The sequence below is a fragment of the Anopheles bellator genome, chromosome 2 (assembly GCF_943735745.2).
Source record: "Anopheles bellator chromosome 2, idAnoBellAS_SP24_06.2, whole genome shotgun sequence".
Lineage (NCBI taxonomy): Eukaryota > Metazoa > Arthropoda > Insecta > Diptera > Culicidae > Anopheles > Anopheles bellator.
This window is the reverse complement of record NC_071286.1, coordinates 15,666,731-15,685,644: the sequence shown is the minus strand read 5'-3', so window position 1 is coordinate 15,685,644 and position 18,914 is coordinate 15,666,731. Positions and strand designations below refer to the sequence as shown.

At 50.6% G+C, this 18,914-nt stretch overlaps 1 protein-coding gene across 1 annotated transcript; it reads right to left on the bottom strand.

Moving 5' to 3' along the window:
- Nucleotides 1–7,762: 7,762 nt before the first annotated feature.
- Nucleotides 7,763–18,703, bottom strand: LOC131209819 (glucose dehydrogenase [FAD, quinone]-like). Its single transcript, XM_058202963.1, has 5 exons — nt 18,596–18,703; nt 10,635–10,962; nt 8,781–9,683; nt 8,265–8,704; nt 7,763–8,200 (listed from the first exon to the last, which is right to left on the bottom strand). Exons 1-5 carry the CDS (start codon nt 18,596–18,598, stop codon nt 7,994–7,996), a joined length of 1,881 nt encoding a protein of 626 aa, XP_058058946.1. The 5' UTR covers nt 18,599–18,703; the 3' UTR covers nt 7,763–7,993.
- Nucleotides 18,704–18,914: the final 211 nt, after the last annotated feature.

The following is an 18,914-nucleotide window of genomic DNA, read 5'->3' as shown; positions in this document are numbered from 1 at the left end:
CGTAGCCCATCGTCCAGGGTTTTCCCGGTTTCCCGATCCCGGGAAACCCCGACAGCAGCGGGTGTTTACGGAGTGTAGAAAGGCGACAGATTTACGCCCATCGTTACTGGCGTGCAGCTGTTGCAGAGCCACACCACACCACACTTTGCCGCAGTTCCGCAGTGGAAAACACTCACGGCCGGCCTGCGATGGCGATATGCTGCATTGGCACATAGTAACTGCTGCCGGTGCTAAATGCAGCCATTTTACTTCCCAGCTCCGGATGGCCCCGAAATGCTGGGGCCTTCAACATTTGAGGTAAATAAAACTAACCGGACATCAAATATTTAGCCGCCAGGGTTCGTCCGGCGAAAAACCCGAAATAACCACCACCAAATCGCACCAAACATTTGGCGTAGAGACAAAGAGAAGAGAGAGAGTGCAAACCGTAAACAACGCAAACGGTCGGAGCATAGTTTTATGCTGATAAGAAAAAGGGATGCTTTAAGCCGGTTCTGTCCCGAAACTGTGTTGCACGGTGCACGGCACGACCCGGTAATGTAACATCAATTCCCGGACGAAACGAGAAACGTTGGTGAAATGGCTCGTAATAAACCAGCGATAAAGCGGCCCTCCGCCTCGCCTGACCAGGCCACGCGGCTTGGCGCACTCATTGAACCTTGCGAGCGGTACCATAAATTACGCTATTTTACATTATACTGAAACGCCGTCATTTCGGACCCTGTTCGGAGGTCCAAACGGAGAGACACGAAGGACAGCGCAACATAAATAAAGTGAAAGCCAAGAGAAAGAAAAACCCGCGGGTTTGACGGAATTGAGCCCAAGGAGCGGCCAGTGGTAGGAAGGAGTCACGACAAATAAATTGCTCGAAAAGACAAAAGAATGACAAGAATATGGCTCCCCCCTAGTCCGGAGGGCTCATCTCGGCCTAGCTGGCGGGCGATCAAATGTCGGGACAACATCCCTTTGTCCCTTTGAAGGTGGCACATAAAAAGAAAATATCTCCATTTCTCCCGCCCAGCCAGCGGCAGCCGGCCGGCCATTTTGGTTTTATTTCTTCCCTCCCGGCGACTCCTGTTGCGACGTGACCGTAACAAGGATAACGACGACGACCGTCGTCCGACCACGACGACATATTTATCTTGAGAAGGATAAATTCCTTTCGGCTGTCCGTTCCGATCCCGAGTGTTGGGCGAGTGTCCGTCCGGCATTGTCAAAAGTGGCGGCAAAGACGTCGGAAATTGTCGCCAAAAAACCTCCGACACACAGAGAGACTGCCAAATGTCCTCAAGCCGGACAGTACATAGTCCCGGGGCACACTCCCCAGCAATTACTCAAAAGCTGGCACGCGGCACGCCGAACGATGCCCAGCGTAACGATAGAAACATGATGATGATTTTAATGGTGACAATGATGGCAGCGATAATACGACTTCCTCCGCAGGAATGTTTTTCGCACAAACTTTGGCGAATAAGAATGGCGCCCTGCTGAAGCTCTAGCTCCAACAAGTGGAAGCAAGTGGTCGCTCTACGGTCACATCTTGCCTTCACAAGAACCGGAACGACGGACCAGTCAACGGGATGAGCGCGGTTTACCAAATTGGTCGAGATAAAGATGGATGTTTGTTGGTTGTTTTGTTGGCCAAATAGACGTGATTCGATGGCCGGGATGGATAGGAACTCCTGGCCCTGGCTGCGGACTAGGTTTTTCCGTTTCACAAACGCTTCCGAAACAGCGGTTTTCGTTGTGTGACGGAAGTTTACAAAAGTTGCCCGCTCGGATCTCGGCCAGATTCGTCGGCCCTGGTAGAAGAGACAATCCAGGGCGGAAGTTTTACTTTCCGAGCAAGATCTACCAACTTCTGATAAGACACTCTCATTCGGAGCATAACTGCCAACACGTCCCCGAGCACGGGAGGCCTTCTCGGTGTTCGCCGTTTCGTTCGCTGCAGGACTAAGCTAGGCGGGCTGTAAATTGGCCCCTGATTGCGACCATCTTTATTGCGTTACCTTGATAAAGTCAAAAAACGAAATTTCCATTTCGTTTCGGGCTTGTTGTGCTTTCCATTCCCATATGCTCCGTATCTGGAACACAAAACCTATCCGGATGTCCTGCAATCCGCGGTCAAAGCGTTTCTACCTATCATGGCGTCCAGAATTGTTTTCTCATTCTCAGCATTAAAACAGTTCCGCTTTCGAAACATTTGATTGGGCCGGCTCTACCGGAAAGGAACGAAACTGGGTGAAATTATGTTAATTCGAATGATTCGATAGAAATGATCAGTCCATTTACATATCAGTTGCCGATTGCCAGCAACTGTTCTTCCGGCTCAGTGCGGCAATGACGGGAACAAATGGTCGAATCAACTGGTCACTGGCACGGAGCCTTACATTCCAATGTTTGTTCGAACGTGAAATTAAATTTCACTCACTCCAATGCTTGCGCCGAGCCATTGGTAGATGTCCGGAACTACAATTCTCGCAATTGTTTGGTCTTCATTTGTTTCAACCTACTGATGTATTATCTATCGTGACTGACAACGATAATAGCAAGACTTGCACAACGTTTGAAATATGAGTAACTAGAGAGTAACTAATCTGAATTCGTAATTATTCGAATTCTGAATTAATTATTTCTGAATTATTCGAATAAGTTTATTAATCTAATTAGTTTATTTCTTAGTTTCATGTTACAAAACAAGCAGAAAGCCTATTCCTCGCTACAATAACGTTTGATAGACACTTCGCCACAAAGCAACTGCCGAGCTCATCAATAGCGTAATGGGATAAACAGAAAGCACAGAGTCTGGGGCCACTTCTATCTATCGAATCATTCTTCCGCTTCTTCTGTGGCAGCACTCAACGCCCCTTCATTTCCCATTCTGCCAAACCACTTAAAACCTCAAGATCACCCTTAACCTTCGGAATACCGAATACCCGAAAGGTTCCCCGCTTCCCTCCACTAATGAGCAAAGCCCTTGGTCATCCTTCAGCACTCCTGATAATAGTGATTACTTAATCGATATTTATAGCCTCCACTGCCCAACACTACCCGGTCTCGGACTACCCGGTCTCGGCTAGCCTACTGCACCGGCCCGGCCGCCGGTGTTCCAGGTTTTGAGGTTAGACCACCGGAGTCGGTCAGCCTGCCGGTGTCTCGATGGAAACACAGTTTTGTTATTTTTAGCCCTCCACACACCGAAGCCAACCGAGCTCTCGACGCCGGCGAACATAAAGTCGTGAAGTGATCGATTTCTGACCATCCCTGACGGGTCCGCGCTCACCACTGTGTACTGGAAACGTGGTTTCCGTGGTGAACCCGTGGTCTGTATGCCATTGTTGGCTTTCCCTCCATTCTTCATTTGCTGACATGGTAAGAAACACTACTACAGCCGGCTCGGTGTGTGAAGGGACACACCAAGGGTCACTCAGCAAGGCTTTGGCCAGGGTTTTTACTGCCCAACTTTCTGGCCGGACAGCACTCGAACCCCGGCGTGGGCAAGGGTAGTAACAAAAACCCCCTAAGCGAACCCATAAGCTACGACTGAACCCATCGAAACGAGGTCCTCCCAGCGTTGAGCGATAACGAACCGACTGAGCCGACTGTCCGTCGGCGTCGGCGAGTAAAACATATGCTCCACCACGAGTGGGTTTGTTTTTTTGCCATCAAATCGGAACCGGAACTAATCCACTACATCAGAATGGATTTGTTCTAAAAACCTCCTTAGATCTTCGCATAAAAAGCTCATTTTCTTGCGTTCCTTGCCATACCCGCCCGGGTCAATAGTGTGTCCGGGGCGGTCCTCCACATGTTTGTCGAAAGGTCAAGCGGCAGAAAATTTATTCTACATATACTCAACAAACCGGGCACATTGTTCGGTTGCCGAACCGAAGGCTCTAAGCGATCGCTTGTGTCAATATGGCGCCGCTTAGACCCTGTGCTGAGTGACTCTGCTGGCTGTTTTATTGACTGACATCTGAGTGGATATGTTGTTCCATGATAAATTTGAGCTTTGTTTACGTCTCTGTGTGAATACGTCTTTGTTACTGACCCAGATTGGACCTTCTCGATAGAAATTAAAATGCCGAGAGGAAATAGGAGCGGTATGAAATATAATATCGCCGGTGCTTTTTCAACCTTCAACCTATTTCGTTCAAGGCAAAACAACGTACAGCTTATATCAACATTTGAAAGTGCGATAACATCTTGTCCGTCTTCAGCATGTAAATTATTTTAGTTGGAGAAAACTGTTTGAACCTTGCTCCAGTTCATTCGAACTAATCACACGGGAAGCACCGCGACCCACCATGTTTTATGAACGCTCTCGGTGGGCCACTGGGGCACTCGGTGGGTGCTCTTTACCTAATGAAGGGCTTCCGAAGGGTTCCGAAACGAACCCCTCGCTAGCCGAAGCACTGAACCTTCGTCAAACTAACCGTTATCGTGTCCGGTTTCGTTAATTAATGCTTTATCAGAAAGCAGTCAGCCGACAACCGACGTCCACTTACACTGTGCAAATATTCAACGACGAGACGCGATTCCGCGAAGGTGAACCCCACCGAGGGCGTCCGGAAGGTCCTGACGTTACTGTGCGATCGATACTAGCTAGATTAGCGTCAGGGTCCCAGCGAGACCGGCAGACCAAAGGGATTCTCCCGTTTGAAGTGCGCGAAGTTTAGCTAATGCGGGCCACAGGACGGAGACCGTAGTAAAGTTTCAATCGATATTGTGAAGGCTGATACGCCCAGGCAGCACGCAAATGTAGGGCCACTTTTACTCTCGTCTTCTCCGCTAGTGCCCCGTAAAGTATACAATGGCAGCGAGTCGTGCGTCAACCTTCTTTTCCTACGCTTCTGGAGAAGACACCGCCAGCAACGAACGTTAGTGGGTTAGAACTTGGCGCGTGCTTGCCACGTGGAGCAGGACTCTAAGGGAAGGCTCTTTGTTGTCGACACACTCACCAGAGCCACAGCGTTGTTTGGGGCGTTGGGGGAAACGGGAAACGGTCACGATAAAGCCACGCCACCAACAATCCACATTGTATCCACCGCATTTCGGTTCATTCCGTGCGCCATTAAGTAAGGGCAAAGAAATCAATAGTGACTTGTATCGATCATTGCGGGCGTGACTCGCCCGCGGACCACGGAACACAACCTGACATCGATTTTTTGTCCCCGTGAAACGCGATGGGCCATGACACAAAGCAGGGAAAAACTTTTGTTGAGAATAGAACCGGTTGCATGTTCGCCCCGTTTTTGCCTTTCTTCACGCCAACATTCCCGACGACTTTTTGCGATTTTGCATAAAACAATGTCATCGGACGATTTCTTTGGTGGAGTTTCAAAATACTTACAGCTTACGCCGCTCTGCATTCAGTCTCTTCTGTTTTTAATAAATAATAAAACAGGTCAGCAATGCGGAAAAAGTTGCATCTGAACTTAGTTCTCATTCGTACCGCTACCGCTCATTAATCAAATCGGAAACGGGCATAAAAACTATCAAACAGACAACAACCAAAAACGGGCACCAACCTTTCCTTTGGCGACTTTCGCAGGCCCCAAAGTTGAATTCTTTTCGGTGCTAAACTTTTATAATTAGTGACAATTTTCGCCGCTTTCAACCTTCATTAAAAACTCCGCTCCGGTAAAGCCTTTCGGTAGAAAATTTGTTTACCAGTTTTTTTATGCCACAACAACACCGGAGGACCATCGGAACGAAGAATGGAAGAAAAGGGATGAATGGAGCGATAAAGAATAAATGTTCACCGACGACAAACGAACGTGATAAATTGCGGTTTTAAAATTAATGAATGTATTACACAATTTTACACACAATTTGCCATGCTCCACAATTCGCTGTAGGTTGTAATTATTACTTTACAAACCGGACACATGGATTAATACCGTGATGTCCACCAACCCGCCTGTTCTGGTGCAATAATTAATACCCTACCACGGAATGCTGATTCTCTCGATTAAGGACATCGTTGCATCGCTTCGCATATCTTTCACTCACCTATTGGGTACAGGTTTGAACGATCCTTCACGGGGTCGGCTCTAAAGCTTTAATGGACCTCAACTTTACCCGGGTATTAAAGATTCATAATGCCGGTGTCACTCACGCCTAGCACTCTGGGGAGTTTCGTGGACGCAAATGTGGTGCCACCGTCGTCTCGATCGATGAAAATCGTTACCCACCCGGTAACGCCTAGCACAGTGTTTGGAGCACAAACAACGGAAACCCACGGCTGGCTGTTGATCCTTGCGACCCACACGGACCTACACACCTCTCCGATCCGCTAACACAATTAGCAGCGCGCTGCGTGCGTGTTGCCTTTCGCCAGTAATTGTAGTAAGTAGCTATGGCACGTTTTCTCCCGTTTTCTTCGCCTTTTCTATCGCCCACCGGCGGATCGGATACAGAAAAGCACTCCAGTCACGCACAGGCCACACACCCTCGGCGTCGGCGATGAAGGGAAAGCTTACAGCTAACGAACGAATCCCGGCCAGGACACAGCGACGGCGGCCATTTTGCGAGCATCCGAACGGTGCGCCTTTCCCAACGCAACTGACATCAGCTGTGCGCGGCGTATCCGAACCGGACCGAGGCATCCGGATCGGCCCCGGTTCGGCGTTCGGGAAAACTCGGAAAAACTCGTCATCTATCCGTCACCGTTCCGGCTGGCCTTCGGTTTTCTCGCCGTCCCGCGGCGTGCATTCCGCGTGTTTGTTTTGACAGTTCTCCGATCGCATTCCGGTTCACGCCACCGTCTGTGTGTATGTATGTGTGCCGGCCAGTTAGCGGGAAAACTGGCGCGGAAAATGTTTACGTACCAACCAACCAACCGATGGAAAGTGGATTTTTATTTTTATACCCATCCGACGGTTGGTTCGCGGCATTTGGCCGGCTGATAGACATCGTACTTCCGGACCGGCCACAGCATTTCGAGAGAATATTTTCGCACGGACGGAAGTGACCGTTCGACTGTCGACCGGAAGTGAAACACATGGGACTTTGGTAGAATTTTGCACATCCCTTTACCGTAGAACTTCGTGGGGAGCATTTACCTGCCAACGGCCAACGTTACATGCGGCAGTGCAAAAGATCGCATGCGCCGGAACAATCATTGTAATGGGTTCGGGCCGAGAACGGAAGCCCTGCACACGAAGCCGGCTTTCGTAACTCTGCAAGGTCTGTTGGAAAAGTGTTGCGACAAACGCATCGCATCGTAATGCATCATTAGTTCTTGCCACTGGGTAGAACTGTCAATAAGGAATATTATCAACAAGTTGTGAGGAATTATTAAAGGACGAGCTGAACAAGATCACAAAAAATGATTTTTTGAAGTGTTTCGAGGATCTGAAAAAACGATGGCAAGGATGTACAATATTTGATAGAGATTACTTTGATTTTGGGGATTACAATAGATGTTCATGAATAAACAAAAAATTGTTAAAAATAAAATTGGCGATATTTTCTGACCAGACCACGCACACCTACAAAGGACGTTACACGATGGACCGAAACTGTTGCCAGTCCGAAACGCCGGCCATTCTGCGACCGAATAAGGAGGACTATACTCTCTCTCTCTCCCTTTTTCATTCTCACTTGCCAAAGCTCTCGCTCTGACACTCGCACCGAGCTCCTGTTGCTCGATTTGTTCGCCGCAACCCAAATAAAGCGGACCGGGCGCGACGTTCGGACGATCCCTCACCGTTTGTTTACAGTAAAACAGTCTCTTTATTTCGTTAAATATTCCAACCGGCCGTGGACCATGGCCACGGCCTGAATCCAATCGTCTAATGGCAGTGCGTAGTAGAAGCGGAGTGTTGCTAATTGGGACCACCAATGGAATGCCCGGGCTGGATCGGGGATTCGACACCCCTCACACCCGACGCACACAGAAATCGATCGCTCATTGGCCGAAAACCCGTAGTTTACCACTTAGGATGACTAGTTGACTAGAGGGGGGGGTCCGATCAAAGCGGCCAGCTCAGCGGATCTCGTTGGCCCAGTACTCCTTCACCATGTCGGCGGCCTTTTCTCCGATCATAAACACGACCGCGTTCGTGTGCGAAGCCGGTATGGTGGGCATGATCGAGGCGTCCACTACCCGCAGGCCCCGGACACCGTACACCTGGAGCTGCGAATTGACGACCGCTTCCCGATCGGTGGCCGGACCCATCTTGCACGTGCAGCACTGCGGAAAACGGATCTCCATAAACATCAAGACCCCTTCGATGAGTGGCCACCTGATGGCTTACCTGATGCTGCAGAGTGCTGCCGATCTGTCGGATGGCACACTCCCAGTACTCGTCGCTACGGAACCGATGTCGCTCGCAGCCGAAGAATGGCGTTTTGTGGAGTTCCGCACCGAGCTGCCGGAAACTGCGAGAGTTTTCCACCAACGACAGGGCCAACTTGACACCTTCCCGCAGCACCACCAGGTCGTCGTAGTCCGCGTAGAAGTTACCGTCCATGCGCGGCCAGTGGAAAGGGTTGGCGCTCTTGAGGTAGATTCGTCCACGGCTCTTAGGGCGCATCAGGATTGGGGAGATCGAAAAAGCGTGCCGTCCAAAGATCGACCCGTAGGTGCGCCGGTAGAACTCTTCCGTAATACCCAGAGCCGCTCGGAGCGTGCCCGACTCGTCGTTGTTGTATGCACCGGTACCCATCACCAGCTCAATGTCCGGGTAGTCGGCAGCTACAGAACAAACGAAGGGCATGGATGATTATCCCTACCACGGACACAGTGGCTAGTGCACTCCCAACCGACTTACCCGTGTAGCTGATGTTGGTCTTCACGAAGGCGACTCCTTCGGCACCGCCGGGCACGGTGAATGGTCCCCGGCCTTCCAGGAAGTACTCGAGGACGTACTTCGGCGAGCGCATGTCCCGCTCCCGAACGGTGACCGGTTGGTTCACCGGGAACACCAGGCCGGGCAAGTTGACGTGGTCCTGCAAGTTGTACCCGACGCCGGGCAGATCCTGCACGATCGGTATTCCGATCTGCTGCAGGTGCTCCCGCGGACCAACACCGGACAGCATCAGGAGCTGCGGAGATGCGATAGCACCCGCCGCAAGGATCACCTCCTTCCGGGCACGGATCACGTATCGCCGGCGGCGCTTCATAAACTCCACTCCATACGCCAGCTTGGTGACCGGGTCGATCAGAATCTTGGTGACGCGCGAGTGCATCGAAATGTCCAGGTTTGGACGGCGGGCTGCCGGGGATAGGTACGCCTTGGCCGCACTGCACCGTCGGCCCCTGCGCATCGTGGCCTGTGCTTTTCCGAAGCCCAGCTGAATCTCTCCGTTCGAGTCGGTCTCGGCGTACCCGAGGGATCGGCCCGCGTCGATGAATCGTTTCAGTAGCGGTGTCTCGAACGATGACTCCTCCACGTCCAGCGGTCCCATCGTCGATCGGTACGGTGAACCACGCAGACTGGGAATGTTGATGTGCTCCGACTTTTTAAAGTACTCCAGCACATCGCGGTAGCCCCAGCCCGGATTTCCTGCCCGCTGCCACTCATCGTAGTCCCGGCGGTGGCCGCGGGTATAGATGAGAAAGTTGATCAAACTGGTGCCGCCCAAACCACGGCCCTTGGGCCAGCTGCACCGTCCGTCTTTCAGGCCGAGGCAAGCCCCCTTCATGGGATCCGCTTGGTAGCCCCAGTTGTAGCCTGTTGGAATGCAAAAGTAGTGAGTAGTAAGATGATATCAGCAACAGGAATATTATTAAAAAGTGAAACATTCTTCAGACGATTCAATTGCCGAATGCACTCGACGGTATTAAAGAGATGGTTTTCAATCCTGCGATAGTGGCCATGGCGTACCTTTGAATGCTTTCTATTTAATCTGCGAAATGCGGTTTTGCGGTTTACAATTCTTTCATTACAACGATTACGTCCCAATCATTTGCAGTTCAATTGGTTGAAAATAAACCAAACTTCCTCGTAGCAGGCGATTGCAGTGACTGTTGCAGGGTTCCGTTGGACCCCGCCGGCAGAGCGACAGAGAAAGAGCGCTTGCTGAACACTACAAATGCACCTTACGCACAAACCGCGATCAGCGTCTGCTATTTTTAACCAACCAGAACCCTTTCGGTTAGCCATCACTAGAACCGGTACGGCCGCTTGGCAGTATATATACACCGAAGTGTGGCATCTTCCTTCGGGTAGTCTGCTATTCTGACGGTTGAACGGACTGAGTTACCGTATACAACTCACCAGGATGTAATGGGGATCGCACTGAATTGTGCTTGAGAACCGATAATGAAGTAAAATGAACCTACGAACCTCTGAATTTCAAAAGTTCATAAAAGCCGAGAAAAAGGGTTGATTCTTGAATCTCTCCTTACAAACGTCGAAGCTCTAGTTGCAACCAGCAAAAAATGGTTGGATAACTAAAAAATCGCCTGTTACTTGTGTGACAGAGAAACCTCCACACCGGTGAAGCGGGTAAAACCGCGTCCTAAGTGAATAACGAAGTGTAATCAATAAAATTGTAATGTGTGACCGCTGCGCTTACAGAAATATTGAAACTGACCGCAGAATAGATTCGACTATCTTTTGCCAAATCGGACAACGGTGATATTTTTTGTCAGCCTTTCTTTTTCGCTCTTCGCTGCTTACCCGTGATGGACGTCAAGCCGGCGGTCAGCGGCACCTCCGTGATCATGTTGCCCTCCTTGCCAGCCTCCAGCAGCAGCACGTTCCACTCGGGCACCTCCGACAAACGGTTGGCCATCACCGAGCCACCGGATCCCGAGCCGATGACGATGAAATCGTACTCCTTCCGGAAGGCGACCGTATCCGGGATGCGATCCGATGCGTTCCCGAACAGGGCACTCGTTTGGTCGAACAGCATCTGGAAGATGTCGTCGGCCCCAATCCTGGCCGGAAAGCAAAGCAGCAACCGCAGCACGACCGGCAATGCGGCAACAACTGTCGATCGCGTTCTCTGCAAGATTGTGGAGGAAGTTGTTGAGCAAGATTGCATTGCATTAGGAAAAACGCGATCCTCGATCGCCCACTAGAAGAAACACCTTGAAAGGAATTAGATTAAACCAATAAAAACACGTACTCATTGAAGTAACCGTGCATTTAACGGTGGGAGGTTGGCCTCAGCTATTTATAAATCGAATACTGGCAGCATGCCCGTCACTACACACGAAACAGTAGCATAAAACCGGGCGGACCGGCTGGCCGGTTGGCTGACCGTCAGCGGTTTTTTTTTATCAATTCGACAACCCGGTTAGCAGTCCGGGGTTCCGGAGGCTACTGCAGCGCCTGGCCTTACACTTGACCGCCAAACCGAACCACACGAAGCTGGTGACACTATCTGCGTTCAATCGGCCCTTAGCGAAGGTTGCCGTAGCGAAGATCATCTGTGTGTCGATTTGGGAAGGTTCATTACTTATGCACGCCTGATGCGACCGCTCCTAGGCACTCCATTCGCCAACGGTGAGCGATGCGTCAGCATTCGGTGCGTTTCCATTCGGCCCTTAGACAAGGAAACCAGTTCCGTTCGGTGAGAAAATGAATTCCGTAAATTAGTTCAACTCGTGAACCAATTTCGTCCCCCGTTCAAGTCGGGCATTAAGCATCACCCTCATCGTGTGAGACCTTCACTCGCTTCCTTCGCAGCGAGCAGAGCGAAGTGAACGTAAAGTGGGTCACTTTGCATCCGCTTCTGATCTTTCGGCACGAAAAAAATATCACACCACCATCATCCTGCCAAGAAGCTCTGTCTGTTTTGCAGAAACAATAAATTAATCCATCAACTAACCCCATTTAGATGGGAATAAAAAGTGGTGACCGAATGCCCCACGAGGGGTTACGTAACGACTTAGCGGCGGCACGGTGTTAAAGTTTTCTCGTTCCGCTCGATCTCGGGTCGTGGGGTGGCGCTTGGGGCTATCGAATCCTCTCACCTAAACCGACCCCGATGAAAGGAAGCGAAAGTGGTCAATCAGTCTGCGAGTCACTAATCTGCTAGGTCATCTGCCGATCATGGCTAGTCATGGCATCCTCCGCCCTGTCATGATTAGTGGCAAAACGTACTAAATACAAACAAATTAACAGAAACAATAATACAACTCAACCTTTACTAATTTCAAAACAACCCGAACGCTTCAAGTGGCGCGAGCTTCGTCTTCCACGGTCCACGCACGGAGTACGTCGAATCTGACCAGCTCTGACCAGCTCTGAATTCGCCATCGGCCGTTAATTATTAGCGCCAACAGAAGGGTAGAAGGAGCTGACGGTGCCGGTGGGCACGCCGCACGCCGCACGCCGTTCGACACGCACGGTCTCACGGCACACGTGGGAAGGAAATGAATCATTACCGACTCCATTTGTCAGCCCGACGACCTTGACCGTCAAGCCACGCTACGGCGCACGGCTTGGCCCGGAGCGAAAGGATGTCTCGGGCTTGGGCTCTTCAATTTTCACCGGCGCGAAAAACCACGAGGCCACCGGCTAAGGCCACGCGACTCTGCAACTGGCGTGTGGTGTGGAACCTTCTGGCAGGGGCGCAGCGGCTGCAGGCGCCACGAGCAAGTGCCCGGAAGCGGAATCGTAATGCAGAACTTTCTCGAAGGTCAGGCTTTGCACGTTTTTTAGAGGCCCAATCGTGGAGATCGATCTGCCAACCCAAAAAAAAACCTGATAGCCTGATGTGGGAAAAACACCGCCTTTAAAACCTCTAAAAGGTCCCAAACCTATCGCAATCGACGAGGTTCAGCAGCACTGCCACCCAGACGATGTTTGGTGATCGCTTAGATAACCGATCAGAATGAAGGCAGCTTTGCGTCATCGCCTAATGATCTATTGGCTGCTAAACTGACGCCCTCCCGTTCGCTGGCGCTGGCCAGCGATTTTCTTCATAATCAGCCATCCACCGAGTACGGAACGCACTCATATTTCCTTCACCATCTCTGCCTGCGTTGCGCATAAATTACTGTCACCAGTGCCGCGAACCGGTGAACCTGGAGCGCCGGCTCTCCTAGTGCCTTAATTATGCCGAGCCATTGGAACCACTCCACGCTCGGGCCCCATTACCCACAGGGCACAGGCACAGGACGATTACAATTACATCCAGCGTAATGTCACCCGGTCGATGGCGGGTCGATTATAAAACCCAATCCGCCAAAGTCCAGTCGGATATTAGCGAACCACTCGCCAACTAAGCGCAGCCTGTCGCCGTCGCCGTCTCGGCTCAGTGGTAGTGGCTAGAACTAATTTTGCGTCAATCCCGTAGCCTTCGCGGTGTTGGGCTCAACTCCTGACTATTTGAGCTCAGAGCTCAAAAACCTTTTAAACAGCCACAGATTTGTTTATTGATCGTGGATGGCTGCCATAAAATGACAATTGCTTACGTCAATCGGCAAGAACCCAACACCGTCTAAAATCCAGAATTTCCCATCCAAGCTTTCCAACTGCGTCAAAACAGACACGGGAAGATTCAGTGACGCACATCGCTACATCCTTCGTCCAGTTCGAAAAACAGGGAAAACCTGTTCCCAAATGATGGTTCTAATCTTGCATGTTTGTCGTGGCTAACGATGCAAGACAGAACCGGCAACGAAAGTGACACGTTTTAGGGGACTTACGCTAGATCAGCCGCCGGCGCTGCTAATCAACGAAAATGATCTAGGTAAGCTGATCTTCATAGTCCATCTAGGCTCCCAAGCCCAGATCTCCAAAAACCAGTGGCCACAATGGCGGCGCCATAGGAAACACATAAATCGCGTTTAGTACCGTCTCCAAACGGAACCGAAAATGGATGCCTTAGTCTGCTCCGTTTCAAGGTTAACGATAAATTACTTCCCATTCGACCGGTTCGACACCGGCCCCGATGCACCGGAGGTAGAACGCAGGCGGAGTTGCCCTTCATTCTGCAGCACCTTGGCCCCGACGCGGACGTCCACTTTGGATGACGGTGAGATACGAACGAAACGAATTAGTTTTTTTATCGAGGCTTACGTCAAAGTGGCGAGCCGCATTTGAATTTAAGCGGCAAACGACGGTGTTCCTCAGTGGGATGCTTTAGTTTTTGATTTTGCCCAATCCATCTATTGGCCATCCCTTCGTTGGAACCTTACCATTTAAAATGGCTAACCACTCACGCACGTCGGCTCCCACCGCGTTGCGTCAAGGTCATCAGAAAAGGTGCAAATTTAGCACGTCAATCCGCCGAACCGCACGCAGCTGCCTTAAAATGAAGGAATGTGAATAATCCATCGTCAGGAGCGATGGCCCAGGCCTTGAATGTCGACAGGCAACCCCTTGCCAATCCCATCGCCCGCCCGTCCAATCGTTTGAAAACGTCTGATGCAACATCTGCCGTTGATGCAACGTGTCAGCCTTTTTCTGTTTTACTTAATGACAGTCATTTTTAACCAGAGATGGCCTAACAAAATACGCACAATTGGGGTGTTGACTGTTGAGCCAACCTGGTAGTGGTGATGCTGGCGTGATCTAAACGTCCAATTATGACCCAGAAACGCTTCATTCATAAACGTCCTGATCCGTGTCTTAACGAGTCACGAGCCGAATGAATCGAACGAGATACGTCGAACCTGTCGGTAGCTGTCGTAAAACAGAACTACCAACACCGAACAACTCATTTTCGGGTCATTTTCGATCCGGCCAAACCGAGCCATCGATCGCGTGCCATAGAAGATCCTTCGAATTAACGATGCTCGTTCACCACGACTTTGTGCTAAGGCACAGTGTCTAACGAAAAACTAATCCCACCTGTCGTGATGCCGGCTTCTTCCGAGTGCTTCCATCAACCATTCCGTGCGCCATCGGACCCTTGGATGACCTTCCCCTTGGCGCTGCCGGACGGTGCGTCAGCGGGGCCCTACCGACAGCCCGCTTCGTACGATTGGAGGACACAGCAGCTTCTCGAAGGCGCGCACCGAAATGAAAATGATGCATACTAAACGGTAATCGATGCACGTTTGTCACTGTTTGCGCTGCACTAGGCCCCTCCGTGACACGACTAAAACCTGTCCGGTCGGAACCTGACGCTCAAGAACGCTCCACACCCACCAGCCCGATCGTGCACCGACACGGGCTGCATACTTATCAGATTCTCGCCGGGGCCAGTTCAATTGCAATTGCCGATGCAGAATGGCCCTCGGTGACATACACCCAGACGGGCCAATAGATTAGGCGTCAGTTCGCAACTTCTTCGATCTGGCACCCGGCTCGAGTGGTTCGATTAGATCATTAATTTTCCTGTCAAAATGACTCTGTCTTGCTCTGGTCGAACCACGGCCAAAGAGGTCGCCCACGGTAGTTGGCCATCGTGACCCTCCGATTCTTCACCACGGTTCAGTGGCTACCAATAATATGCCTTGTGATTTTCATCATCCCGCCGCCCGGAATCATCGTCCGCCGTCGGTTGACGCACTTTTTTGACACTTTCACGCCTGAAATCTCTTCGCCAAGCCAAACCAGGAGACTCTGGCTCCGGTTCCGTCGTGGGTATAATTTGTTTTGCGGCCCGCCCAATCAACACTCTCTCGCCTGTCGCCGGTGCCCAGGGTTGACCGGCGAGCGTTTTATTTGAAACCAACAAAAAAAGGCCGCCCGAAACCCAAGCCGCTCGCCGGGACTGGTCCCTACCATCCAGGTGGTGGTTCCGTACGGCAGGCTGGAGACCGAAAACCAGTTCAACCGGACCGCGCGTTCCCGGCCGGCTCCAGATTCAAGGTGAACGAGAGACACCTTTATCCCCGCGGTAGCCTTCGCGCGCCACATTTCTTGACATTCTAGGTCGGCCGGTGGGCCCAAATCCCGTTCCGAGCCCTCGTCGTCGTCGTCGTGTTTACAAGAGCGCACGAAAGTGAAATGAAGTGTCGGCGAGCATCATTAAAACGAGCTCAAGGAAGGGTGCAGCCATGCAATCTGAATGCAGGCAGGTCGTGAACATCGTCGCGACTGCCCGCCAATAACTCAAACGGTGTCTCAATCAAATGACATAATTTCGGCGACTTCACGTTCGTCAACCTCCCCGGCGGTGAGTTATTGTATGGAAATTCGCACGAAAGTCGAAACGGAAATGCGAAACGGTTTATTTGCCAACCAACCCGAGCCCGAGCGGACCACCCCGGGGGCCATGTTCCATAATTGATCAATTAGACCAGACCGGCGTGGATAGTGCCAAGTGCCGGCAAGAAGAAGAAAACCCCCCGACACACACGAGAAAGGCAAGGATGTTGCATTGTTGCACAAGAACGCGCTATTTGTTCGTTCGATCCATTTGCGTCTAACCTTCGCACCCAACGGAACGTCATTCCGGATGTTTTCCGCGTGTCTCTTCGTGTGGTCCGTCCGCGAAGGATATTTATCTTTCTATGTCTTCTCCATCCATGGGGGCGCTACATGTTCTGTTTGCACATCAAAATCAGAAGGACAGCCCACCCGATGTGCCGCAGAGACCCGAAATCGCGAAACTTCCTAGCCCTGTGTGTGCGGGCAAACATAAGGCTAGAACACGCTTTAATGGGGACTTCACGAGCAAACTCTACCCCGTTGTCGGCGATCTGCTGGATCGTAGGAACTTTAATGGATCGTAGGAAGTGTGGCGCTTTAATGGACCAAGATAAGATAAGATCTTCTTTTGCTGGCTCTGTGTCTATCTGTGGCAACTGTTGAAGTTCTACGACTCAAGCACCAGTTCTACGTCACCAGCAAAGCCAGAATAGAGCCTTTCGAATGAAACTAATTTGGTGTTAATTGGTTGACAAACAACAAACTATGGGTCCACGTAACCGTTCGTTCAATGGTGTCAGTGCTGTGATATTCACTGAAATCGGGATCGCGGATGATGATGGTCCGATTAGAAAATGATTTCAATCCGATTAGGTATTTTGTACAGATCTTGCTTAAACAGCACTCTAATTTTAATGAAGTATTGTGAAATTGATACTACTTCATTTAAATTAAATTTGCAAGCAATGATCAGTTTTGTTAACCTTCCAAAATCAGGACTGTTTCATCTGGTTCAAAAGGAAGAATAGGATTTGGATAGGACATTCAATTCAACATGAAAACGCCACAGTTACAGCAGCGCGTGTAATTGAGCATCTTGGGGTCGTCATCGAACGCAGAGAGGAGACCCACTTAGCGGCGGTTATAGTAACACTTTTGACCAAAACAAAAGCTCATCTTCACGCACAGGGTCAGCGCACTCATGTAACGCGGTGGGTCACTTTCTCGCGCATCAATTCACTGTTGCAGCAACAACTTGCAGCCCTAACCGAAGGGGCTATCTAGGGCTCGGCAGTACTCGGTCAAGCTTCCGAGCTGTTGTTACGTGGCGATATTTTTTAACTTTTCCTTCGACTTTGCCACCACACAATGTCATTGGATTGACGGTGGCGAGCGAGAGCAGGGACACAGCATAAATTTTCGGCACCATAAGCTCCGAGCTCACCCCATTTTTACGGACCGGCGCGTTTGTGGGGCCACCCGACTGGCCCGAGGACCACCACCACCGGTTTGTGGTTGGCTCCCAAATTGCGAGTCTGTTTCAAGGTTAGGACCAGGATCGGCACCCGCGCTGGTCAGCTGTTACCAACCGGCGGCTGCGTTGTCCACCAATCAAACGGTCAATTGTTTAGAAGGTCTCCTGACGCGTGAACACACGCGAAAGGCACCGGGATAGGGGAGCCGTGTGCTGATAGTACGGGGACGGATTTGCATAAAATGCGGACCGGACGCGAAGTGTCAAAAAATTCATACGCAGAGGCGCCAAACGAGGCTCGCGCTATTGAAATGAAAATGAACACCACGACTGAGTGCCGTGGTCGTGTTGGTCAATATTTACAGACAGGGCCGAACGAGCGATGGAAGCAAGCGTCCATTATCATGCCAAACGAACCGTTTTTTTTTTGTAACTGAATTCCTCACATCACTTTCGGGATCATTCGGCCAACGGCGGAAGAGATTGATTCCTTCCGATGTTTGGGTTCAAAGTAGCCACAAGATGATCCGCACAAAAGTCACTCTACGTCACAAAGTTTCGTGTATCGTCAACAGCCGATGGTATTTATTCACGGATCACACCCACGGCACGACTCGACGCAGTTTGTCTGACGCACCTCGTTATGCAATTTGGCGCAGCCGGTGGAATTAGCACGAATTAGCGTGTAGCTGGGCTCAGCCAGCCAGCCAGGAAGTACGGAATGTTCTACTCGTTGACATCGCCGCCTGTGGCGCCGGATGCACACAAAAAGGCAACTTCGTTCTGGCAGTGGCCTGCGAAAACGTCAAGATTCACCTTGACCACTAACGGAAGCTCGCTCCCTCCGCAGCCCGCCTCAGAAGTGTTCTAAGAAGATGGAATCGGTTCTAAACCAGTTTGAGAGGCAGGACCATAAAATCTTTGAAGAATTTACGCCCAAATTGGTGTTTGGTGTAAATAAAATAACTTGTCGCTGTGAAGATTTTATGTAGAAAGGAAAGAACTTTTGGAAAGCTTTTACTTGATTCTTTTATGAAAATATGTCCCATAAAGACATTATCCACATCACATTTTTTCCCTATTCTCTAACTACGGTTTATGCTCCACGTACCATTTTCTGAACGCGTTACGATCCGCTCTTTGAAGGTGTCAACCAAAATTCGCAGCGGCCGGGACAGGATAATAAAATCGATGATCGACGGAAAAATGCCGTTTTCACTTTCACTTCTTCAACGGTGACCCTAAATGTGTAGGTCGTCCATTTCCGGCCGAATCACGCCTCCGCTACCGATCAACGCTGCCGATCACACAGCTCAGGCACACGCTTTTCAAAAAACACGAACCCACTTTAAACACCTGAGTGGTGAAGATCACTTCAAGAGCACTTTCCACGAACGAGTTTCCCGCGCAAGATCTTGCGGCTTCTCTCG

What these genes read in the sequence shown, in the direction of transcription:
- LOC131209819 (XM_058202963.1), bottom strand. An exon ending in CGGCTTGACGTCCATCACGG is followed by an intron (nt 9,684 to 10,634) that starts GTAAGCAGCGAA and finishes GCATTCCAACAG; the next exon opens with GCTACAACTGGGGCTACCAA. An exon ending in GACCAACATCAGCTACACGG is followed by an intron (nt 8,705 to 8,780) that starts GTAAGTCGGTTG and finishes TTTGTTCTGTAG; the next exon opens with CTGCCGACTACCCGGACATT.